General features: G+C 43.3%; 1 protein-coding gene across 2 annotated transcripts in view; it reads left to right on the top strand.

The window, feature by feature from the left end:
* PTPRJ (protein tyrosine phosphatase receptor type J) overlaps window positions 1–26,356 on the top strand; it is a 190,410-nt gene extending 164,054 nt beyond the window's left edge. For both annotated transcript variants that reach the window (XM_063671818.1, XM_063671817.1), the window contains 12 exons: window positions 341–551; window positions 666–790; window positions 2,476–2,563; window positions 5,063–5,104; window positions 5,710–5,797; window positions 9,407–9,497; window positions 11,403–11,476; window positions 11,587–11,721; window positions 15,504–15,623; window positions 19,009–19,169; window positions 19,931–20,066; window positions 22,769–26,356. In XM_063671818.1, coding sequence (XP_063527888.1) covers window positions 341–551; window positions 666–790; window positions 2,476–2,563; window positions 5,063–5,104; window positions 5,710–5,797; window positions 9,407–9,497; window positions 11,403–11,476; window positions 11,587–11,721; window positions 15,504–15,623; window positions 19,009–19,169; window positions 19,931–20,066; window positions 22,769–22,927 — 1,430 coding nt within the window. In that variant the 3' untranslated portion in view covers window positions 22,928–26,356. The remainder of the gene's footprint in view (window positions 1–340; window positions 552–665; window positions 791–2,475; window positions 2,564–5,062; window positions 5,105–5,709; window positions 5,798–9,406; window positions 9,498–11,402; window positions 11,477–11,586; window positions 11,722–15,503; window positions 15,624–19,008; window positions 19,170–19,930; window positions 20,067–22,768) is intronic.
* The last annotated feature ends 201 nt before the right edge of the window (window positions 26,357–26,557 follow it).

Here is a 26,557-nt window from a genome sequence, read left to right as displayed (position 1 = left end):
GAAACCTTGGGCTCTGAGCCTGATGCCCTGGATTGGGAACCCAACTCTACCTCATAGGCGGTGTGACCTTGTGCCTGGTCCTTTTAGCCTTTTGTACCTTTGTTTTCTTGTCTGTAAAATGGAGACAATAAGCTTATGTGATGGGATTCATGGGGATGAAGTGAGTTACTGTAGGTGAAACCCTTAGAATTCAATGTAAGTCAAACCTGGCACAGAGAGATACTTGAGAGATGGTTGCTGGTATCACTATCACTCAGCATCACCACCATGTAGATACGCAGGAGAAGAAATCTCTCTGCCATCACTTTCTTATGATTCTCCTTCTGTGTACCTTTCTTAGCTGGTCACCCTTCTGCAGATGTCCTGAAATACACGTATGAGGATTTCAAAAAGGGAGCCTCAGATACTTATGTGACATACCTCATAAGAACAGAAGAAAAGGGACGTTCTCAGAGCTTGTCTGAAGTTTTGAAATATGAAATTGATGTTGGGAATGAGTCAACCACGCTTGGTTATTACAATGGGAAGCTGGAACCTCTGGGCTCCTACCGGTAATGTCTTCTGGTTCTTACTCTTTGGGGGCTGAGCCTCATGAGCATAAAGCTCTACATGCCTGTGGTCAGACACATCTCAGGGACCTCTTTTTGCTCTTTGTTATCCCACAGGGCTTGTGTGGCTGGCTTCACCAACATTACCTTCCACCCTCAAAACAAGGGGCTCATCGATGGGGCTGAGAGCTATGTGTCCTTCAGTCGCTACTCAGATGCCGTTTCCTTGCCCCAGGATCCAGGTAGGGAGAAGACAACAGTCCTGGCACCGGTTCAGTGGCGTTTTGCTCCACGTGTCCATAGAAGGCCAGCTGTGTACATGCCTCCCTCAGACCTTCAGGAGGGTTTGTGTGCCCAGCTCTCCCCTCGCAGAGGTTGAGATGTCACTGGGTCACCGGGCTCACTGGGCTTCCTCCTCAGAGGTCCCACAGCCTGGACCCCACACTCTCCCTTCTCTAAGTGCCAGTTGTTCTTCCAATCTGCAAAGATTATTGACTCCCCTTATCTATGTGTGGTCACTTGTGGGCCCATATGCCAGGTGCACAGTTTGACACAGTGCATTGAATCCTTAAATAGTAGAATCAGAGGAAGCCACGTAAATTGTCTTGTTCAATCCTCTGTTTATTTTACTTCATAATTTTAATTATGTTTATTGATTTGTTTATTTATTTTATTTTATGGTTTTTTTTTAAGACAGAGTCTCGCTCTGTCACCCAGGCTGGAGTGCAGTGGCGCGATCTCTGCTCACTGCAACCTCTGCCTTCCGGGAGTAGCTGGGATTACAGGTGCCTGCTACCACGCCCAGCTAATTTTTGTATTTTTAGTAGTGATGGGGTTTTGCTCTGTTGGCCAGGCTGGTCTCGAACTCCTGACCTCAGGTGATCTGCCCACCTCGGCTTCCCAAAGTGCTGGGATTATAGGCGTGAGCCACCATGTCCAGCCTATTTATTTTATTTTTGAGACAGAGTGTTGCTCTGTTGCCCAGGAGTACAGTGGCATGATCATAGCTCACTGTAACTTTGAATTCCTGGGCTCAAGGGATCCTCCTGCCTCAGCCTCCCAGGTGGGACCACAGGTGCTCACCACCATGCCTGGCTAATTTTTTGTAGAGATGGGGTCTTGCTATGTCGCCCAGGCTGGTCTTGAACTCCTGGCCGCAAGCCTTCTTCCACCTTCTTCCAATCTGCCCGCTTTTTGGAAGTGAGACTTTTAAGGCCCAGAGAGGGGAAGTAACTTGCTCAGGGTTACACGGTGGCTTTAGAGGCAGGCCTGAAATTCTGGTCTTGGACCCTTGTCAAGTGCTTCTACCCTTTATCACATAGACCTAAGTGATACAGGAGCTTCAGGGATCCAAGAGGGGTTCATCCCCTACCTTCAAGCCAGAGGCGAATGGACTGACTGGTTTGTTAGTTTGTCTGCTTTTCTTTCCTAGTTGGTGGTTATTGGGCGCAGGAAAGAATGCCTGCCCCAGAAGCAAAGTTTAGGGAGTCCCCACATCCTTCCCCAGTAAACAAATGTGTTTCCTGTCACCTGAGCATGGATGCTGCTGTAGGTACCTCTGCTCATACGTGGGTGCTAGTCTCAAAACATCAGAGGTGGCAGGAAAAATCTCTGAAAATCCAGCCCAGTTCCCTAAATTTGCAGTTGAGGAGACTGAGACCTGGAGAGGAACAGTAACTTTCTCAAGACCATCCAGGTAGTAGTGGGTTGGGAACAGGAATCTGGCTTCTGCATGCATAGACTAGTTTTAGATTCAAAGCTATTTAACTCCCTTGTGTGTGTGTGTGCCTGTGTGTGTGCATGCATGTGTGTGTGTATGGCATACACACTTTAACTGTCTGGTGTTAGGGTCCCAGGCCAGTTTTTAGCACATTGTGTGGTCTGCATGAACACCTCTTGAAGTGTCTCCCATTTGGACTTTTCTCAGGTGTCATCTGTGGAGCGGTTTTTGGCTGTATCTTTGGTGCCCTGGTTATTGTGACTGTGGGAGGCTTCATCTTCTGGAGAAAGAAGAGGTGATATTGCTTATGCTAATAATAATACTCTGGTATTTAAGGAAGCTTTCTATTAAGAAACATTTCAAACATTGACAGAATTGGAAGGAATGATGTGATGAGCGCCATATTCCCTTCACCCATAGTGTTCTGCATTTGGCCAGTCCTATTTCCTCTGCGCCCCCAGCTGGGTAATGTTAATGTGCTCCCAGGTGTCACATCAGGCCACTGATAGACGCCACAGTGTGGGATGCTACTTTCAAATGATATGTTCTTGTTTACAAGTCAGTTTCATAGTATTATGATGTTAAGAGATTTCATTCCAGAGGTAGCTAAGTTTGAACACCAGCTCTGTCTTTGACCAGCTGTTTAGGAAGCTTAGCCTTAATGTACTCATCTATGATAGGAGGATAATCATTGTGCCTAACTTGTGAAGCTGAGGAGGACTGAATAAATAAGGCACTTCTCAGTGTCTTGTGCCTTATATGCTATTATTATTATTTTATCTGTACAACTACCCTGTGAGGTCATTAAATGGTAAAAGTAGCAGCCCTGTTTTGAGTGCTCACCGTGTGCCTGCATCTGTGCTTTCCATGAATTATCTCATGCATGAGGCTCTGCGAGGCAGGTCCAGTAAGTCCCTTCCAAGGATGCGGAAGCTGAGTCAGCAAGTGTGGAAATAGAACTTGAACCTGGTCCTTGCACTTCATGGCACGCCCTCTTGTCTGTGTAGTGTGTGAAGCCTGTGTGTGTTAGTTGGGATTACTTTGCTGTAAGGTGCTGCCAACCAGGGAATCTCCATCCTGCCCTACGGGTCCTGATGCAGCCCAGGCCGGTTCCTTGTGCTGCCACCCTGCCCTGTTGGAGTGACAGGCAGAGCTCATGCTCCAGCTTTTAGATTAGGTTCTGTTTTTCTTTTTTTTTTTTTTGAGATGGCGTTTGGCTCTGTCCCCCAGGCTAGAGTACAGTAGCATGATCTCAGCTCACTGCAACCTCTGCCTCCTGGTTCAAGTGATTCTGCTGCCTCAGCCTCTTGAGTAGCTGGGATTACAGGCACTGCCACCACACCCAGCTAATTTTTGTATTTTTAGTAGAGACGGAGTTTCACCATGTTGGCCAGGCTGGTCTCAAACTCCTGACCTCAAGGGATCCCCCTGCCTCAGCCTCCTGAAGTGTTGGGATCACAGGCGTGAGCCCCCGTGCCTGGCCAGATTAGGTTCTGATTTTGGGGGAGGAAATGGATCAGTCAGTGGCTGGATAAAACAGTTTTATTGTTTCTTGTTAAAAATAAGAGTAATACATGCTTATGGCAAAAAGTATAGAAAAGAAGAGCAAAAATAAATAGGAAATCTGCAGTCGCAGAACCCACACAAAACTAGTCTGAACATTTTGATGCGACCAAACTCACACACAAATGTGTGCACACACATGGAATCATGTTACATGTTAGTATCTAGCCTGCTTTATTCAGTTTAGACATTGTTGGCAGCTTCATTTCATCATCATTTTTTTTTTTTTTTTTTTTTTTGAGACAGAGTTTCGTTCTTGTTGCCCAGGCTGTAGTGCAATGGCGTGGTCTCGGGTCCCTGCAACCTCTGCCTCCTGGGTTCAAGCGATTCTCCTGCCTCAGCCTCCCAAGTAGCTGGGATTACAGGTGCGCGCCACCACACCTGGCTATTTTTTTTGTATTTTTAGTAGAGATGGAGTTTCGCCATGTTGGCTGGTCTTAAACTCCTGACCTCAGGTGATCCACCTGCCTCGGCCTCCTAAAGTGCTGGGATTACAGGCATCAGTCACCATGCCTGGCTCATTTCATCATCATTTTAAGTGGCTACAGAGTATTCAACTGTATGGAAGTACCATGATCTAGTTAACCAATTTCCTAGGTGTTTCCATTTTTTTTTTCTTGGCCACAGTTACTTATCCTTGTGCCTAAATCTTTGGACACATTCACGATTATTTCCTTAGGCTAAATTCCAAGCTAGGCAAGTGCTGGGTCAGTGGGTATGCATGCTTTCAGTTTTGATACATACTGCCAAATTACCTTACAGAAAGTTTTTCTTAAATACCAATGCAGAGTTGAGTCAACAGTACAGGAGTGTGTGGATGCCTCACCAACTTGCCAGTTCCAGATCTGATATGTTTTTTGGTTTATTGCATTCATTTATCAGAAAAGCTTTCTCAAAAACAAAGTGTGAAATAACAAGTCTTGCTTTACATTAAAGTAATGCCACTGCTATATATTTGCAAGGAAGTTCTTAAAAGTGACTTGGATATGATTTTTTTCATTCTTTTAGATAGTACAAAAGAAAATAACTTCACAAATTTGTAATTAGCATTTGCAGCTTGGGTCATTAAGTTTAGTATTAGGGGGCAGGATTTGGTGTCAGCTGTGAACTAATGCCTGAGGAAAAGGTGTAACACCTTTATTTCATAGATGACATCAACTCCGGATACGCAAGGGAAAAGCACAGGAAGGAATCCTTTTTTGTCTAATGGGTCTCTTTTCTCTTAAAACAGGAAAGATGCAAAGAATAATGAAGTGTCCTTTTCTCAAATTAAGTAAGTCTCTCAAATTATGAGCTGTATTTTAAATCCTCCAATCTGTTCAGTGACTATCTATAAATAATTTTTGATGGAACTTGCTGTCATTTTTCCTGATTGGCACGTTTTGACCATGACCATCTGGAAGTTTTTGCTAGCTCTGTTTTCTGCAAGGAATCTATGTTTCATTAGTCTCCTGAAGCTAGCTTCCTTGTCATGTTCTACTCTTCTACCAATAAATACGGATTTCTTGATTAAAAAATGTCAAATAGGTTATCAAGATCCAGGGGAGAGAAGAACTTACTTAAAGTCACAAAACCAATTAGTTACAAAGTGGGTCTAGAAATCAGATTTCCTGATTCATATTTTAGTGTTTTGTGAATCATAGTACTCTGACCCCCTCTTGCCAAATTGTACCCTAGGTTTTGTTGTTTTGGGAAGATTGTTTACTATCATCTCTAGAGTATGAATGAGTCTTTCTAATTGTTTATTTTTTTCTTTCCCTTTCTATCATCAAGACCTAAAAAGTGAGTAATCTCTTTATTTTTTTAATAACTTGTACTTTTCTATTGAATATGGACTTCACTGAATGTAAAAAATCCTGATAAGTTTTGTTTTCTTAGATCTAAGTTAATCAGAGTGGAGAATTTTGAGGCCTACTTCAAGAAGCAGCAAGCTGACTCCAACTGTGGGTTCGCAGAGGAATACGAAGTACGTTGCTGTAAATACTGTGTTTTTAATTGTGTCAGGTTCCAACCCAGGCTGGGATCTGAGGGGAGTTGGTGGACGGGTGGCAGGTAGCTGAAAGAACACTCGAGGGACTGTAGGCAGTTGGGACATGGCTTTATTCTCTCTTCTACAGAGTCAGCAGTGCAGTTATATTACTCACAGACAATATATTACTCACACACTCAAAGCCAGGTGTGAACTCACACAAACAGGTTACATTAAATGGCTATATAACGCACGCGGTTGTTGCGCTCCAAACCCGTTGCGTCATACTGTCCTGGATGTCTACCTCGGACTACTCCTGACTGAAGCACAGCCACTTTCCTTAGAAATTGGCTTGTTTTTCCTGAAAGTTAGAAAAGTGTTAACAGAAACTAGGAATTCAAGTCAGGGAACTGTTAGCCACAATACGTAGGAAACTGTATGAGCTGGAAAGAAACCAAATGGGCATGTAGAGGTCTGGGGCTTGATGGCAGTGTGGCCTAGGATGGCTTGTGAGGCTCACATGAAGCCCTGCACAAGGACTTTCTTGGCCAGTGTCTGCCTTTCAGTTCCCCATGCTGTGCTCCAACCAGCCCAGGAACTAGCTCTGCTCAGAGTGACCATGCACACTCGTCCTCCTGTGCTGCCCTGTCCAGCATCTCTGCCTTTGCTCTCTTGAAATCCTGCTCAGCACTCAGCACAGTGCACATGCTGCTTCCTCCATGGGCTTTCTGGGATCCCATTAGGAGGACTTGAGTTCTTTGTGCTCAGACTGCCTTGTTTCCGCTGTTGCTTATTACCAATATTCAGCATTTCTTTAATGCTGCCTTGTTGTAATGTTAGTTTTTTCTGTGTACAGTACACCTCTCCTCCAGGTGGCAACTGCTTGAAGGCAAGGGTTATCCTTTTTCCTATATTCTAACCTTTGTATTAGTTCCCTAGGCTGCCATAAAAAAGCACCACAAACTGGGAGGCTGAAAACAACAGAAATTTACTGTCTAGAGGCCACAAGTCCCAAATTAAGGTGTGGGCAGGGCCACACTCCCTCCTAAACCGCTGGGCAGCGCCCTTCCTCACCTCTGCAGCTTCTGGGAGCCCCAGACGTCCCTTGGTTTTGTGGCAGCAACACTCTCATGTCTGCCTCTGTGTTCACATGGCCATCTCCCCTCATGTGTCTATGTCTCTTTGTCTCTTTTCCTCCTATAACAGTCATATGGGATTCAGGGCCCACTCTAATCTAGTATGACCTCATTTTAATTTGTTTACATCTGTAAAGAGCCTTTTTTTTTTATACTTTAAGTTCTAGGATACATGAGCACAACATGCAGGCTTGTTACATATGTATACATATGCCATGTTGGTGTGCTGCACCCATTAACTCATCATGTACATTAAGTATATCTCCTAATGCTATCCCTCCCCCCACCCCACGACAGGCCCCGGTGTGTGATGTTCCCTTTCCTGTGTCCAAGTGTTCTCATTGTTCAATTCCCACCTGTGAGTAAGAACATGCAGTGTTTGGTTTTCTGTCCTTGCGATAGTTTGCTGAGAATGATGGTTTCCAGCTTCATCCATGTCCCTACAAAGGACCTGAACTCATCCTTTTTATGGCTGCATAGCATTCCATGGTGTATATGTGCCACATTTTCTTAATCCAGTCTATCATTGATGGGCATTTGGGTTGGTTCGAAGTCTTTGCTATTGTGAATAGTGCCCCAATACACATACGTGTGCATGTGTCTTTATAGCAGCATGATTTATAATCCTTTGGGTATATACCCAATAATGGGATGGCTGGATCAAATGGTATTTCTAGTTCTAGATCCCTGAGGAATCGCCACACTGACTTCCACAGTGGTTGAACTAGTTTCCAGTCCCACCAACAGTGTAAAAGTGTTCCTATTTCTCCACATCCTCTCCAGCACCTGTTGTTTCCTGACTTTTTAATGATCGCCATTCTAACTGGTGTGAGATGGTGTCTCATTGTGGTTTTGATTTGCATTTCTCTGACGGCCAGTGATGATGAGCATTTTTTCATGTGTCTTTTGGCTGCATAAATGTCTTCTTTTGAGAAGTGTCTGTTCATATACTTTGCCCACTTTTTGATGGGGTTGTTTGATTTTTTCTTGTAAATTTGTTTAAGTTCTTTGTAGTTTCTGGATATTAGCCCTTTGTCAGATGGGTAGATTGCAAAAGTGTTCTCCCATTCTGTAGGTTGCCTCTTCACTCTGATGGTAGTTTCTTTTGCTGTGCAGAAACTCTTTAGTTTAATTAGATCCCATTTGTCAATGTTGGCTTTTGTTGCCATTGCTTTTGGTGTTTTAGACGTGAAGTCCTTGCCCATGCCTATGTCCTGAATAGTATTGCCTAGGTTTTCTTCTAGGGTTTTTATGGTTTTAGGTCTGACATTTAAGTCTTTAATTCATCTTGAATTAATTTTTGTCAGTTTCAGCTTTCTACATATGGCTAGCCAGTTTTCCCAGCACCATTTATTAAATAGGGAATCCTTTCCCCATTGCTTGTTTTTGTCAGGTTTGTCAAAGATCAGATGGTTGTAGATGTGTGGTATTATTTCTGAGGACTCTGTTCTGTTCCATTGGTCTATATCTCTGTTTTGGTACCAGTGCCATGCTGTTTTGGTTACTGTAGCCTTGTAGTATAGTTTGAAGTCAGGTAGCGTGATGCCTCCAGCTTTGTTCTTTTGGCTTAGGATTGTCTTGGCAGTGCGGGCTTGTAAAGAGCCTGTTTCTAAATAAGATCCCACTCATAGGTATTGGGGGTGAGAAATCCAACATATCTTTTTGGGGCACGGTTTAACCCATATCACCTCTACATTTCCACTTTGTTCTTTTGTTACCAAAACACCACGGGTTTGGTCTAGGTCCTGCTCCTCACCTTTACAGAAAGCCAATCACTGAGATGACAAATATTGCCGGGGAAGAAAGCTTTAATCGGGTGCTGCAGCCAAGGAGATGGGAGCTGAATCTCAAATCCACCTCCCTGACTGACTAAAACCAGGGGTTTATACAGCAGGAAAGAAATGTAACAATGTGTAAGAAAACAGGAACTAGGGGCTGGGCGTGGTGGCTCACGCATGTAATCCCAGCACTTTGGGAGGCCAAGGTGGGTGGATCACGAGGTCAGGAGATCGAGACCATCCTGGCTAACATGGTGAAATCCCGTCTCTACTAAAAATATAAAAAATTAGCCAGGCGTGGTGGTGGGCGCCTGTAGTCCCAGCTACTCAGGAGGCTGAGGCAGGAGACCGCGCCACTGCACTCCATCCTGGGCGACAGAGTGAGACTCTGTCTCAAAAAAAAAAAACAAAAAAAAAAACAGGAACTAGGGAAGGGGCAAGGAGGCATCTGGTGCAGTGATCTGACTAGTTTTAGTTCTTTGATACTCCCTGAAGGTCCTTTCCTGAGAAAGGAACTCGGATAAAACAAATACAAGTTTCAGGCTTTAATAGCAGAAGGGTAAATTTCTGTGTTTATTCAAAAACAGCTTGTCTATGGGACTGTTGGGCTGGTTTCACTGTCATATGCTATGCTAAATATGAATAATATTTGAAGACTAAATAAATGAACACCTCATTTGTTTTGTTTTCAGGATCTGAAGCTTGTTGGAATTAGTCAACCTAAATATGCAGCAGAACTGGCTGAGAATAGAGGAAAGAATCGCTATAATAATGTTCTGCCCTGTAAGTTATTTTATCCACAGCATCTTCTCTGTTTTCCATCAGTGGCCATCACATCTCTAACTGTAGAGGGAGGGAATCAGTGATCCTAAGTAACCACTTCCACAACCATTCATTAGTCACCTACTTCCACAACCATCCATTATTCACCTACTATGTGCTAAGCACTATATTTAAGTGCATTCTCTTTAATCCTCACAACAGCCTTATGAAGTAGGTAGTAGAATATTTGTTTTGCAGATGAGGAAAATGCACAGAGTGGTTAGGTGATCTTTCCAAGGTCACACAGGTAGTGATGGGAAAACTAGGCTTTGTACTAGGTCTGTCTGTCTCAGTAAGGGAAAAGGCCAGAGTCTGTGTTCTTAACCCCTCTGTCTCACAACTATTTATTTCAATTCTATAATTCTGGAATGAAAGCGAGCAGAGGGAGATGGGGAGTCACACTTTCTGTGTCCAGACACATGGGCTGAGTGAATTCCACAGCTAAGTATGACTTATATTTAGCTCATTTCCTGTTTTTGAGAATTAACAATGTCTGCATCTTAGTCAACAGGATAACAGCAAATTGAGTTTAAAATAAGAATTATTTATTACATCAAACCATTAGATGAAATGTAAATACTTCTCCATTGAAAGTCCCTTGTAATCTCTCTTTTGGGTGGGAATTAGGGCACAGAGAGGAGCATAAGTTGATCGTAGCCATGTTCTGATGGAGCTGAAATTGATAGACTTTGCAGATAATTTTTACATCAGGACATCATCATCTTTATTTGAAGCCGTGTTTTTCATTCCTGGACTAAAACATTAAGTTCTTTTTAAATTCAGCATTTTCTAGTTCTTGGGTTCTTTCTCTCCATTTATTTCCTTGTACTTGACAAGGAATATTGGCCCATGTTCTGAGGGAAATGCTTTTAAAACTAGGCTGGGGGTATTGCCCTTGTAGGGGTAATTTGGGATTATCGGCCCCTTTTTGTGAATGTCTGTGGAGATTCTCAGATCTGGAGTGGGAGCTGGGAAGTGGGTGTTTGGGTATTGTTCTTATTGGGAAGCCTTTAGGCTGAGACTCAGATCAGTAGGAGACTTAGCATTGTTATGTTGTTTTGTCCAGAGGAGGGTGAGGTAGTACAATGAGAGACAGGGAAACTGAGGTGGTGCTGCTTCTGGCTCAGCCTGACACTTGCAGTTCTAAGGTTATTATTTCATCTAAGTTGGGCATGCTTAAGTGTGTATGCTTTTGAGATGACAATAATATTTATAAAACATATAATTCTGTGTTTTAGACCCTCCTACTCTTATACATTCAATTTATACTTGAACTTGGTACTCTGTTTTTATAACAACTTGTTTATATGAGAATAGAGGCAGAGTAGAACGGTTAACCTAGGGACCTACCCCGTCCTAGTGGAAGGGGCACTAGATTTGAATTTTGACTGCCCCTCACCAGATATATGGACTTGGAGAAGTCACGTAATCTCTGTAACCCTCAGTTTCCTCATCTGTGAAACAGGGCAGTGGCTTGTAGGGTGGTTTTGAGGAGTAAATAAAATTTTTTAGCATATTCCCTCATGGTAGACACCTGAGGATGCTAATAGTAACAGGTTCATTTTATGTGAGAAGGCGTCTGGTGTGGTTAAGATCTTGGGTCCTGGTGTCAGGCTGCAGGTTCAAATCCTGGCCCTGCCACTCATTAGCTCTGCTCTGGTGATCATGTGACTTCTCTGTGCCATGGTCATATAGAGTGACCATGAGGATTAAATGAGGTGGTCTATATGAAATGCCACACTGTGCATCTTCAAAGACACAAGTCCCAGTTTTGCCATTTTGAATTTCATTTTTTTTTCTGTTTTGCATCCAACTTTACTAAAACATTTGCTTATAATGGGGACCTTTTTTCTTTTAATGTCACAGATGATATTTCCCGTGTCAAACTTTCGGTCCAGACCCATTCAACGGATGACTACATCAATGCCAACTACATGCCTGTAAGTTGGGGGATGGTCTCACAGCACCGGACTGTTTTGATGAAATCTTCAGTGTGCTTTGCTTCTTTCTGTTTCTTTGAGGTTGACTATGTGCTGTTTCCCATTTTTAGGGCTACCACTCCAAGAAAGATTTTATTGCCACACAAGGACCTTTACCGAACACTTTGAAAGATTTTTGGCGTATGGTTTGGGAGAAAAATGTATATGCCATCATTATGTTGACCAAATGTGTTGAACAGGGAAGAGTAAGTATCTTTTTTAGTTTTAAAATTTAAAATTACATTAATTGCTTTTTATTGTGGCAGAAGGGTATCTTAAAAACCACTTGTTTCTTTAAAAAAAAACTCAAACATTAGCACTTTATTCTTATAAACTTGTTTTCTGTCTTTTTTTCCCCTTAAGAGAAATGTTAAAAACATTCTTTAAACAATTCTATTTTGTCATTATCTTTTTTTTGGACAAATATCAGTGTCTTCTGTTTATTACGTCGCTGCTGGAGTTAGTAAATAGCAAAATCTCCCAGGCCTAGTGCAAGATGCTGTTCACGGTGTGGCTGTGTTCTTCATTGGCCCCATGAACACGGACAAGCCCATCAAGTCTCTAAGCAACCGGTTTCTTCATCTGTGAGATGAGGGTTTTCATCAGCTCCATGATTTTCAAACTTAGGTTGAGCACTGAACCCCTCCTGCCCCCACCCCAGGTTTTTTTTTTTTTTTTTTTTTGAGACAGGGTCTCCTCTGTCAGCCAGCCTGGAGTACAGTGGTGCGATCATGGCTCACTACAGCTTTGAATTCCTGGACTCCCTCCCACTTCAGCCTCCTGGGTAGCTGGGACTACAGGCATGCACCACACGCCTGGATAATTTTTTTTATTTTTAGTGGAGGCAAGGTCTCACTGTGTTGCCCAGGCTGGTCTCAAACTCCTGACCTCAAGTGATCTTCCTTGGCCTCCCAAAGTGTTGGGATTACGGGTGTGAGCCATCGCACCTGGCCTGGAACCCTTTCTTTAAGCAAAATCTCAGACTTATCCCTGGATAAGCCTCAGCAGCCTCCTCTCTCCTGTAATGTCCTGAAATCCCTCTGCTGCTTCCATCAAAGATAATATTTTTTTTTTTTTTTTTTTTTTTTTTTAGATGGAGTCTCACTCTATTGCCAAGCTGGAGTGCCGTGGTGTGATCTTGGCTTTTGCAACCTCCAACTCCCTGGTTCAAGCGATTCTCCTGCCTCAGCCTCCCGAGTAGCTGGTTAAAGGCAGGCGCCACCATGCCCAGCTACTTTTTGTATTTTTAGTAGAGACAGGGTTTCACTATGTTGGCCAGGATGGTCTCAATCTCCTGACCTTGTGGTCCACCTGCCTTGGCCTCCCAAAGTGCTGGGATTGCAGATGTGAGCCACCACCCCCGGCCAATATTTTTTATAGTAATAAAATTCTGTATTTCCATAAATTGATGTGAAGAGAACTGAAAAACACATGCTAATCTAAAAAATGCTGTGCCTTAGGAATGGGACTTAATGTTGCTTTATGAGTTGTTTTTAAGTGTAGGTTCATTACTTGAGGAATAGGAATCGATTCCTTAAGCCAGTGGATCTCAAACTTTAGCATCCATCAGCATCACCAGGAGGGTGGTTTTACCCTCAGAGTTTCTAATTTGGAATTGCATTTCTGCCAGTTTCCAGGTGATCCTGCTGCTGTGGCGCCAGGGTGCACACTTGGAGTGGTACTGTCCCCGGGATAGTGGGAGTCCATCAGGCGTCATTTCTTTTAATGTTTTTTAATTCATGGTAAGCTAGCAGATGTTTATCCAGCCCCTGGTATATGTAAGGTCCTGTGCTAGGGGCCGAGGATGGAGGATGGAAAGATAACAGAGCAGTAAGAGATGACGCCCATCCTCATGTTGCTTGTGATAGAGGGTGGGCTCCTTACCCTCTTGTTGAATCAGGAGAATAGGCTGTAATAGAAATAAAAGTGTTTTTTAAATGAATGCTGATAGGCCGGGTGCAGTGGCTCACAGCTGTAATCCCAGCACTTTGGAAGGCCATGGTGGGCAGACCACCTGAGGTCAGGAGTTTGAGACCAGCCTGGCCAACATGGCGAAACCCATCTCTACTAAAAACACAAAAATTAGCCAGGCGTGGTGGTGCCTGCCTGTAATCCCAGCTACTTGGGAGGCTGAGGCAGGAGAATGGCTTGAACCCAGGAGGCGGAGGTTGCAGTGAGCCAAGATTGCACCACTGCACTCCAGCCTAGGCAACAGAGCAAGACTCTGTCTCAAAACAAAACAAAACAAAAAAAGAAGAATGCAAATAAACCTCTTAATACTGTTGAGCCCAGGGCCTTATACATGAAACATTCTTATAAATCTATCTGTTAGACAAACAAAAATGGCATAATTATATTAATGGAGAACATGGAGATGAATTTAAATGGTCTCTTGTTCATCGAAAATCAAGATTGAAGTGAGTTTAGTGACCCTGGGTGAATGGGGAAGGGAGTATATTTTCTGCACTAGATTCTCCATATATGTTATTTTTTTCCTGTAACAACCCTGTGAGGTATGATTTCATAGATGGGGGAACTGAGGCTTGGAGAGTTTAAGAACTTGTCCACAAGGTAGCAACAAAAATATACCTGGTAAGCGGCTGAGCTGGGAATCAACTCCATGTCAGTGTGTATCCGGATCCTGGGTTCTTTCTTTGGAACCTGGGTCTTTAAAGAAATACAGATCCCGCAGCCAGAGTCAGAATCTCTGGAGGCAGAACCCAGGCATCTCTTTTTAAACAAAACAAGGCCAGGCACAGAGGCTCAGGCATGTAACCTCAGCACTTTGGGAGGCCGAGGTGGGAGGATCACTTGAGGCCAGGAGTTCAAGAACAGCCTGGGCAACATAGTGAGACCCCCATCTCTACAAAAATATAAAATAGCTGGGTGTGGTGGCATGTCTCTGTAGTCCAAGCTCCTCTGGAAGTTGAGGTGGGAGGATCACTTGAGCCTGAGAGGTTGAGGCTGCAGTGAGCCGTGATCGTGCCACTGTACCCCAGCTTGTATGACAGAGTGAGACTGTCTCAAACAAACACACAAACAAAAAACAGAAAACAAAACCCAAAACAACTCAAACTTCTCAGGTGAGACAGGTAATCAATTAGCTTTGAAAACTACCAGCAGTAGAGCACACCTTAGAATACTGAGTGTGTTCGTGTGTGTGTATGTGGGGGGTGTGTGTGTGTGTGTGTGTGTGTGTGTGTGTATGTGGGTAGTCATATGCCAAACAGGGATTCAGATATTCTTGGAGAGCAGGTGTTTCCTGGTTATTTCTGTTCACATCTGCCCACCAACTTTATAGAAATCAAAGACCCCAGAATGATTTAATTTGATTTTCTTTATTGGTGTGTGTATTTGTATTGCAACCGATGTATATCTGAAAGCCTGGGGAAAAAGTCCTCATTTCTTCCAGCTGTCTGGGGTTATGGGAGAAGATGAGGTCAGTGAACAGTTGTGGTGTGGCTACTCTAGGGGCAAAGGGAGCTGGATGGGGACTGTGTCCTAGGTCAAGGGACAGCTGCTGCTCTGCTCTAAATCAATTTTCACGCTGAAAGCAGAGCCTAGTTTAGGCAGATCTGGTTTTTAAAGAGAAAATAAGTCTGGATTTTTATGAGGAATTTTAAGAGTTGGCAAGAATTGTAAATTAAAAATAGAAAAAACAAACAATTCCAACAGGTGCTGTGGTGTGCCCATAGACCCAGCTACTTGGGAGGCTGAGGCGTGAGGATTGCTTGAGTGCAGGAATTGGAGGCGGTAGTGTGCTATGATCTCATTTGTGAATAGCCACCACACTCCAGCCTGGGCAGCATAGTGAGACCCTGTCTCTAAAAAATAAAATAAAAAAATTTGAAGGGTCAAACAAAACCCAACTAGAAGGTCTGATTCCGTCTCTGATGCCAGTTTTCAATAGCCAGTCTCCCTTGTGAGGTTTTAGTGATGGCAGGTGGCATGATCTGAGTCTTCTTATAAAAATGCAATTTTGTTCTAGACCAAATGTGAGGAGTATTGGCCCTCCAAGCAGGCTCAGGACTATGGAGACATAACTGTGGCAATGACATCAGAAATTGTTCTTCCGGAATGGACCATCAGAGATTTCACAGTGAAAAATGTAAGTAAGAAGTCAGGATCAATTGAGCTCATGTAATTACCATATGTTAATTTGGGGGTGATATGTTTTAGGTTGATATTGACTAATATGTTTTCCTATGCAGTGAGAAATGTTTTGCTTCTTTCCTTTCAGAACAGAACAATCCATATGCATGTATACTCCAAGGCAACCCCTTGACTTTTCTGGGAAATTTACTTTCTTGGGAATATCCTAAGTTATTCCTGAATAAAATGAATCTTAAGAGCATGGTTCTGCATCAGGAACTCTTTCCTTTCTTTCCACTTCCAGGTGACTTGCTCATAGATTTTACAGAACAAACTGTAGCCTTTTGGATTATTTGGTTAGAAATATGGCATCAGGAGCGGCCACTTGCGCCACTTGCTGTTAGGAGTAATTGATAACAGTTACATTAATAGGATTCCAGGGCATATGCACATGGCCTCCCTTACCCTCAACATTTACAAAAGCAAATCCAGTTAAATTGTGCAGGCATTCCAGGAAGTCAAGTTTACGTGCCTTTTTTCTTTCTCAAGGATGCTTTGAAAATAGAGGCAGTGCCATGAAGCAGCATTGGTATCTGTTGATGGGTGTGTGCATTGGCATAACTCTTTGCTGTTTATATCACAGGCCTAAAAAGGTCTATTCTCTTTGGTCTGCTGGCTTGAAGTCTGAGACTATCCTAAGGAAATAATCTGAAATGCAACCAAAGGCTTATTCAGAAAGACGAGTCTCAGCATTATTTATAATAGAGGAAAACTTTGGGAACCATGCAGACATGGTTTTGTAGCTTTTGTAGCTTTTGTAGAATGGATAACTTAACTATGACTCGTCTGCTTATAATATCATTATTCAGCTATTAGAAATGATGGGTCAGGTGCGGTGGTTCATACCTGTGAGGCTGAGGTGGGAGGATCGCTTGAGCTCAGGTTTGAGACCAGCTTGGGCAACATGCTGAAACTGTCTCTACAAAAACAAAACAAAACCAAACCCAAAAATTAGCCAGGCATGGTGGCATACACCTGTAGTCCCAGCTACTTGGAAGGCTGAGGTAGGAGGATGGCTTGAGCCCAGGAGGTTGAGGCTGCAGTGAGCTGAGATTGTGCCACTGCAGCACTCCAGCCTGGGTGACAAAGCAAGACCCGGTCTCAAAAAAAAAAAAAAAAAAAAGATAAATAAGGGATGGGTAGACTATATAACTACCATGGGGACATGGTAGGATGTAATGTAAGAGAAACATTCTAGAAGATGAAAATGTATGCATATTATGAATAGTGCATAAAAGGAAAGCCGGAAAGTAGATTCACTGGAGTTGAATCTTGAATCTTTTGGGTGGGTTTTGGGGGTTGATGGATTAGGGTCTAGTTTATGAGATTATCCTTGAAGATTCCATAAGTCATGGATAAAGTATAGTATATTAAGTAGTAATTCTTTACTAATTGCTGTGTCTCAAAGGGTCTGGCCTCGATATTTCAGTTCCTCCTCTGGAGGTGCCATCAAAGCTGTTACCATGATCTGGCCACCTAAATAATGCAGCTCACAGTAGTAGAAAAATGTCATGCTTCTTTCTTTTCTTTTTTTTTTTTTTTGAGATGGAGTCTCTCTCTGTCGTCCAGGCTGGAGTGCAGTAGCACGATCTCGGCTCACTGCAACCTCTGCCTCCCGGGTCTAAGCGATTCTCCTGCCTCAGCCTCCTGAGTAGCTGGGACTACAGGCACCTGCCACCAAGCCCAGCTAATTTTTTTGTATTTTTAATGGAGATGGGGTGTCGCCATATTGGCCAGGCTGGTCTTGAACACCTGACCTTGTGATCCACCTGCTCGGCCTCCGAAAGTGTTAGGATTACAGGTGGGAGTCACTGCGCCCGGCCTGTCATGCTTATTTCTATAGATTTTGCTCGTTTGCACTGACTGGCTTCTCCTTGGTTGCCTCCACTGCTTGGGGCTTACCTTGTGGAGGGGAATTTAGGGTGGAGTTGTTCACATCATTTTTAAAAATTGCTATTACTATGATTATTATTTTTTATTAACTAAACTCCAGACTTTATTCAGATTTCATGTTTTTGCACTAAAGCCGTCTTTTGTTCCAGGCTCTGATCCAGAACACCACATGGCGTTTAGTACCATGTTATTTTTTAATTATACAAAATGCATGAATACATTTTCCTTTAGAAAATTGAGAAATTACAAACAGAGCTAAAGATTTCCTTTGATTACCACCCCTAACCTGAGCCCCTTTGCCCCTCCACGAAGATAATACTAAGTATACCCCTCCTCACTTCTCCCTCTTCCTCTCCCCCTCCTTCTCCCCTTGCCGGCTCCCACTCCCTTTCCTCTCCCCTCTCCCTCTCCCTCCCTTTTTCTTCCTCTTCCCTCACCTCCATCTCTCACAGCTGGTTTCTGTCTTTGGATTAGTACTTCTGGTTAAATGTGTGAATGTTAACTTTGTCTGTGATGAGGTCTTCTAGCACCTCTCCCCTCACTCTTTTTTTCCTGCTGTTTTCCAAATTTTGAATACTGCACATTCATTGTTCTTATCATGAATATACATACGAAAAAATGAGTGTCAAAGGGCAGCTGTCATAAAGGAGGTGGAAATGCCTGCAGTGCGGATGTAGGTCACATGGGTACGGTCATTCCCTGGTATGGGCATAACGAGTACAGCTGAGTCAGGGACAGGACTCGCCCCAGCTGGGGTGGGCTTCTGGCGCTTCAAGGTATGTGCTTTGGTATGAGGTAGGGAACCAGTCTGTGTAACAATGAGCTCTATTGTCTTTCAGATGTTGAAATGGATGGTTTTTTTGGGGGAGTCCTTTCTCAGCCCTCTCCAGTTCTAAATATTTGCATGGTGCCTGCTAGTGGCCTGTCACTTTATTCACTTCTCTAGGGGACATAGTGAATTATGAGGCCATTCTTGCCTAGAAGGCACTGATTATCGTGGTGTATTTGAGTAAATTATTTTTGGTTTTATTGTCAGTGACATTCCCAGGGGGGCTCGGGGATGGGGCTCATGGCGCTCTAAGGAGGTGCAGGTGTAAGAATGTGAGTTCATTATTGATAGGCAGCTGTGGCAGGAAGGGAAGGATCTGAATGCAGAATTGGAGGATGAGGGACTTCTGTTGCATCTGAAATCAGTGTTGGAGAAATGACTTCACTTCTGTGAACCTCTGCTGCCTCATCTTTAAAGGGGGATAATAAACTCTCCTTCTTGGGCATATTGTGAGGGTTTGATGAGCAAGCACGTTATCAGCTGTTGTGCAAATGTAAAGTTTAATTTTTAGTCATTACAACTCCCGGTTAGTACTCAGGCTCTGCTTGATTTCCCCTGCCTTTTTGATGTTGTTAGGCAGCCTTTCTCTCTGGATCTAAATCATTTTCTGGGCTTTTAGATCCAGACAAGTGAGAGTCACCCTCTGAGACAGTTCCATTTCACCTCCTGGCCAGACCACGGTGTTCCCGACACCACTGACCTGCTCATCAACTTCCGGTACCTCGTTCGTGACTACATGAAGCAGAGTCCTCCCGAATCGCCGATTCTGGTGCATTGCAGGTATGCAGATGGCACGTCACGTGCGACAGATTTCAAATGTCATTATATATTTATGAGCACTTTACAAAAACAAAGCCTAAGAGGGAATATAATAGGCATTTACGAATTTAGGAAAGGTTTGGATAAGGAACCATGGACTTACTCCCTAAGCCCTGAGCTTCCAAAACAGGGGTTGGCAAACTGTAACCCATGGATCAAATCTGGTCAGCTGCTGTTTTTGTAAATAACATTTTCTAGGAACACAGCATGCCCATTTATTTATATATTGTTTATGGTTGCTTTTCTGCCACAGTGGCAGAAAGAGACCATATGGTTTGCAAAGCTTAAGATGTTAACTATCTGGCCCTTTACTGAAAAAGTTTGCCAATCCCTAACAATAAGAAGTTAGCTTTGAAGCTAAAGGAATTAATTTAGGACAGAAGACAGGAGGGGCTCTGTTGCCCAGTGGGGAAAAAATGGATGAAATGTGCCGTCCTGGGTTATGGTGGCAACTTGAATGGGACTGGGATTGAAGAAGCTTGAGCAAAGGGTTGTATGTGTGGCATCTGACTCAAATGTGAGTTTGGGACTTACGCCCCAGTCCCAAGCTAGTGGCTGTCTGACTTGCTGAGGCTTCAACTGAGCAAATGTGTACTGATCCTGCGCATTGCCCTCAAAGTGTGACAGTGAAGGAAAGCAAGATGCATGTACAAATGAGGAACTCTAAGAGGCTTGCAGTCGAGGGAACCCACTGTAATAGGCTTATTTCTCTTTTCTCTCAGTGCTGGGGTCGGAAGGACGGGCACTTTCATTGCCATTGATCGTCTCATCTACCAGATAGAGAATGAGAACACCGTGGATGTGTATGGGATTGTGTATGACCTTCGAATGCATAGGCCTTTAATGGTGCAGACAGAGGTGAGACCAAGATCTGTATTTGACATTCCACCCTTCTCCTCCATTGTTTTTTTTTTTTTTTTTGAGACGGAGTCTTGCTCTGTCGCCCAGGCTGGAGTGCAGTGGCATGATCTTGGCTCACTGCAACCTCTGCCTCCTGGGTTCAAGCGATTCTCCTGCCTCTGCCTCCCAAGTAGCTGGGATTACAGGCATGCACACCACACCCAGCTAATTTTTGTATTTTTAGTAGAGACGGCGTTTCTCCATGTTGGCCAGGCTGGTCTCGAACTCCTGACCTCAAGGATCTGCCTGCCTCAGCGTCCCGAAGTGCTGGGATTACAGGCGTGAGCCACTGTGCCTGGCCCTTCCCCTCCATTTTTAAAAGGTTGCATTGTGTCATGCACTTGTGTTAAAATATGTCACCCTTCCAGATCTTTCCAGCTCTTGGCCGTGAACTAACACTGGATTTCTTTGCAGACTCTAAGCTGACTTGGAAGTAAATTACCCAATATAAGTGACATAGTAGTACTGATATCAGTAATGGAACTACTACTGAGATAGTGTCAGGATTCTTTACCTTGCTGCCTCTGACTCATTAAATAATCTTAGGACATCTTTGAACTTTGGCTTCCAGGTTTTAAACTCATAAAACTGGTATTTTCCACTCTTTGTTTCTAAGAAGGTCTGACCATCTTTAAAATAAGCTAATGAAACAAACTCATCAAACATTAATGATGTGACATATCATAATGCCGCTTAAATGTTAATACAGCAATTTATCCTCACCCAGACTTGTACATTTTAAAGACTATCAATTATCATAGCTACAGAAGGGTGGCTGACTAGCGGAGAAAAGGAACACTTAATATCTATGGTATAGTTTCTATACTACTGTTGGATTTGGTTTTACCCAAAATATTACTGAGAAGAAGTGTTTTTGAGGCATGTTTTCAACAGAACATATTGCAAAGTTGCTTTTCTCAAAGGGGTGAATGTTCCTTGACCAGGATGAGAGCAGAATATTAATTTTGTATCAGGCTATCATCCTGTACCAATTTAGAACTCTATGAATATGTGCTGTGTTTTTGAGTCTAGCAGGGAATGTTCTAGATGCCTGGGTACATTGTGTGCTCTGGGGTGAGCTTGGTGGTTGTTGTGGAAAGAGTGAAATTCACCTCCTGTGTTGGTCAAAAGAGAGATTTTCTTTTTTCTGCTATAATTATATACAGTAGTATTTCTCAATCTTTGATCCTTTTTTGAGAAACATAGAACTCTTATGCCTGCTACTAGAGTCTAATCTCATTTTTATATTTTGAAAACAATACTTATTCATATGAAAGCATTTGACAATATATTTTTCTCTCTCTCTTTTTTTTTTTTTTTGAAACGGAGACTTGCTCTGTCACTGGGCTGGATTGTAGTGGTGCGATCTTGGCTCACTGCAACCTCTGCCTCCTTGGTTCAAGCGATTCCCCTGCCTCAGCCTCCTGAGTAGCTGGGACTACAGGCGTGTGCCACCATGCCCAGCCAATTTTTTTTTTTGTATTTTAGTAGAGACGGTGTTTCACCATGTTGGCCGGGATGGTCTCGATCTCCTGACCTCATGATCAGCCTGCCTCGGCCTCCCAAAGTGCTGGGATTACAGGTGTGAGCCACCGTGCCTGGCCTCAATATATTTTTCTCTTACTCTTCCTTCCCCAGTCCTGCTTCCTGGAGGTAGCCAATGTTTATAGTTTGGTGTACGTCTTTATAAGGCTCTTTATGTACATCTGTAAACACACACACACACACACACACACACACACACACACAGAGTACTTAGAAAAAATTGGATCCTGTTTTTTTTTTTTTGAGATGGAGTCTCGCTCTGTTGGCCAGGCTGGAGTGCAGTGGTGCCATCTCAGCTCACTGAAACCTCAACCTCCTGGGTTCCAGCCATTCTCCTGCCTCAGCCTCCTGAGTAGCTGGGATTACAGGCGTGCACCACTGCGCCCAGCAAATTTTTGTATTTTTAGTAGAGACGTGGTTTCACCATGTTGGCCAGGCGGATCTCGCACTCCTAACCTGAGCCGATCTACCTGCCTCTGCCTCCCCAAAGTGCTGGGATTACAGACATGAGCCACTGCGCCTGGCCAGATCCTGTTTTATATATGTTGCTTCTTTGTGATTTTTTTTCTCCTCTTATAATATCATGGATATTTTTCTGTGTCAGCTTATACCCTCGTTTCCTCTTTTTTTCATCACAACCCACAGATTCTGATATACCTACCTGAAGGATAGTCCTCATCCAGCTCCACCTGATCATCTCCTTTTAACCTCGCTCCTCGGTTGAGCATTACTGTTGATTCTTACTCTGCACAGTCTCACAAGCCAAGGCAATCTTGTTGGACATTTGATTGTTCGAATGTGTGTGTGCATTCTTTCCTCTACATTTCCTCCTTCCTTTGCCCTTCCCTGAGACTATGGCATTTTTCCTTGGGGAGGGGAGGTGTGGAGTGTGATCATCTGGTTGAGAATCACTGATGAAGGACATCTTGCTTCTGTGATTTCAGATTTCACTGTAATGTTGTTACCTCTTGAAACATGTTCGCTTGAACTGTTTGCTGTTGGGTGGATGGGGTTTGGGAGTTGGGCGGGGGAATGACCTGTTTGAAAATAATTTTGGGTGCTAATTTCTGGGACCCATGTTCATTTTCTGTCTCTCTCTTTCCTTTTTCTATCAGGACCAGTATGTTTTCCTCAATCAGTGTGTTTTGGATATTGTCAGATCCCAGAAAGACTCAAAAGTAGATCTTATCTACCAGAACACAACTGCAATGACAATCTATGAAAACCTTGCACCTGTGACCACGTTTGGAAAGACCAATGGTTACATCGCCTAATTCCAAAGGAAAAACCTTTCTGGAGTGAAGCAGACTGTCGCACCCACAGCGAAGGCACATGCCCCGATGTCGACATGTTTTTATATGTCTAATATCTTAATTCTTTGTTCTGTTTTGTGAGAACTAATTTTGAGGGCATGAAGCTGCATATGACAGATGACAAATTGGGGCTGTCGGGGGCTGTGGATGGGTGGGGAGCAAATCACCTGCATTCCTGATGACCAATGGGATGAGGTCACTTTTTTCTTCCCCCCTTGAGGATTGTGGAAAACCAGGAAAAGGGAGCTATGTTTTTTTTTTCCAAAACAATTTCTTTTTTAAAAAAGACTATTTTATATGATTCACATGCTAAAGCCAGGATTGTGTTGGGTTGAATATATTTTAAGTATCAGAGGTCTATTTTTACCTACTGTGTCTTGGAATCTAGCCGATGGAAAATACCTAATTGTGGATGATGATTGCGCAGGGAGGGGTACGTGGCACCTCTTCCGAATGGGTTTTCTATTTGAACATGTGCCTTTTCTGAATTATGCTTCCACAGGCAAAACTCAGTAGAGATCTATATTTTTGTACTGAATCTCATAATTGGAATATACGGAATATTTAAACAGTAGCTTAGCATCAGAGGTTTGCCTCCTCAGTAATATTTCTGTTCTCATTTGATCAGAGGAGGCCTCTTTGCCCCAACCCCGCTTCCCCTGCCCCCTGTACATTTGTGCTCCATTTTTTCTTCCTTTTTCCCTCCCAGTTTTCTCCAAAGACTCTTCTGTTGGCAACATTTTCAACCCATTGGTTGGGTGAGAATGGCGACTCAAATATCACCTTGAGAATTTCTGTGGGTGGGAATGGGAGAAGCAGAGGAATCCTACAGTGGCAGAAATCCTTTTCTTGTCCCTGTATTATCCTTTTTCTCATGTCTGTATTTGGTATGAAGGATTATTTAAAGGTGCAATATGTGACTTAGTGATTCATGATGTTCTAGGTTTTTAGTAACGTTTTACTCAGGTTGGCATTTTATGTGTCTGTGTCTGTATGTGTGTGTGTATGTTCAGAAGCGTGGCAATCTGTGAACACTTCAGCGTGAATTCAGTGTCAGATTAATCCCTCCTTCCCCAAAGTCCACTGGCTTTCGTCTCTCTCTGCCGTGACACATATCGGAATCTATTGTATATATATATATATATACTAAGCTCTCAAAAACAGTCATTCCTATGAATTGAGATGTACAAAGTTTGAATTTGTATCAAAGATGTAATTATTATTTTTAAAACCTCTTTTCACTATACTGCTGCTGTAATTACTTTGATTTTTAAAATGTAGATTAATTTTTTTTTTTTTTTTTGCTTCAGGTGTGTATCCACCAAGAATTTCAAATTTATGTGGATTTATTTTATTGGTACATAATCTGTAAACTTCCTAAGGCATTAACATGAAAAGATTTTTTTCTTCTTTTTATTTTATATTGTGGCTCAGGTTATATTTTGAAGTTGTTTTGAGTTTATCCTCCAATAGGCAATGAAGTTGACAAGGTTTTATGAAGGAATAACCAAGTCCCTGGAGTCCTGTGGCTGTTTCCACAGTAATGCGTCCTGCTGTAAACAGGACAGGTGTGTCCTGTTGAGAATGGGAGCGGGCTTTTCCAGCCTCCTGGTCCCTCCTGACTCTGCCACGCCCCTCACCTCACTGGCACTTTGATAGCTGACTGGACGTGTTAATGGTCTTTTAGGGTTCTAAAGGGTGAACCACACTTTTAAAGCCCCGGCTATGGTTCGGAGGGTTAGTGCTGTATGCCTTTTATTTCCCTTTCCCTTTGAGGTACTGAAAGGATGAAAAGGTGGCGTCATGTTTTGGGGAGAATCTTACTTCTCAAATGGAAATTGCACTTTTTGCTGAATCCTTTGCATTGTTTTGGTAGTTCATTGAGTATCAGGTCCTCAAAGGAATGAGTTGGCCCGGCTAGGGTGGGCCCTCTTGACCTAACTTCAGAGGGGGCCTTGGCTCAGTAGGTGTGAATCAGGGAAGCCACGCTGTCCTCGGGGTGCTGTATGAAGCTGGGATTCCTCCCACACCTTCACACTGGCCTGCCTCCAACTCATAGAGATCTCAGAGCGGTCGGTACTTCATTCATAGGTCCCTGCTCAGGTAGCAGTTCTGTGGTCTGTGGCCCTCTCCCCTCCAATGTGTCCCAAACCATTGTGATGGGTGGCAAATCCCAGGGAGCTCCTAAGCCCTGCTCTGCCCACATCACCGCCACAGAGAAGTCAGAGGAAGGGACTTGTTGCTAAAAAATCCTTTAAAAGATTAAATTCTTTAAAAGATTAAAGCAACATAATTGTAAACATATTGTATCAAAATGAAAAACACAGGAACCCTCTTCCCTTCCGCCTGGTGGGAAATGGGCAAGCGGCCCCAGCAATCATGGGAGGAACTCTTGCGGGGGAGCGGTCTGGGATTCCAAATAGGCAGGTCACACGAAGGTCACGATGCTTCTCTGCATCCTGAAAAGGGCTGGGGACAGGGCCAGTGGGGGTGGTAAGGGTATTTATAGCACAGTGCTTGAAAAGGGAAGATTAATGTGTAAATATAAAGGACACACAGGCTGGGGGTTGGTCAGAGGCAAGAGGAGGGTGCCTCTGAGCTTCTTCAACCCCTCCCAGGAAAAATGAGCTCAAATTGGAAGAGTCCAGTGGAATCGGGGGGATGGTGTTAAGTGCCCCTGTTCAGTCTTTGACAATTGCATATAGAAAAGCAGCTGGTATGGGTTTGGGTGTCAATGGAAGGGCCAAAGATCGGTGGCCAGCTTGTTTGGGGGATTTGGGCCATTGATAGCATCTCCCAGGAACAACGACTTTTTGCCTCCAAAGTCGGATCTAGTGATGATCGGCACCAGCAGGAAATGACATTTGGTGTCTGCCCACTGCAGCCATACTGTAACCTCCAGCCAGACTTCCGCCTAATTGACTCCACTGGATTTGTGCTCTGTTTAGTCAGAGGCTCCCGGGGGGTTGGGGATCGAGGGGCGGGGGTCAGCTATGCAGCTGATCACGTGTGTTTTTCATCTGGGATGAAAAAGCCTGGTTCTCTTTTGAAATGCTTGATTGTACTTATTGAGCTAAACAAGTCTTGGTGACTGTTGTTGATTTGCCTCAAAAGTCTTAAGTTCTGGGTTTTCAGACTACTGTGTAGCAGCTGTGTGTTTAATATACTGTAGCTTTTTCTCCCTTGGGGGCACATACGAATAGGATGTGTTGATGTGGACTCTTAAACTGTAATTTTCCTGTAACTATTTTGGAATGACGCATATTTCTAATGTTTGTTATACTTGTACAGAGTGTTGCTGTTGGTTGCTTTTTTTTTTTTAAGGAAAAAATGGCCTGAAAACATTTTTTTAAAGACTTACAAATACCAAATATAAACAAAGTCAATGCATTATGCCTTTGCTTCTTTCTTTCTTCTTCTTTTTTCCTTCTTACAATGTACCAAGCAGTTTACTGGCCTGCATTTTACTTGGGCATCCTTAACAAAAACACATTTCTCTTTGGGATTTCTGGATTGTTTTAGTTTTCTAGGGCTGTTATAACAAGTATCACCAACTGGTGGTTTAAACAGCAGAGATTTACTTCCTACAAT

The sequence above is a fragment of the Pongo pygmaeus genome, chromosome 9 (genome assembly GCF_028885625.2).
Source record: "Pongo pygmaeus isolate AG05252 chromosome 9, NHGRI_mPonPyg2-v2.0_pri, whole genome shotgun sequence".
In the NCBI taxonomy this organism is placed as follows: Eukaryota; Metazoa; Chordata; class Mammalia; order Primates; family Hominidae; genus Pongo; species Pongo pygmaeus.
Note: the sequence above shows the minus strand (reverse complement) of the source record. Positions and strands in the feature narration are given on the sequence as shown.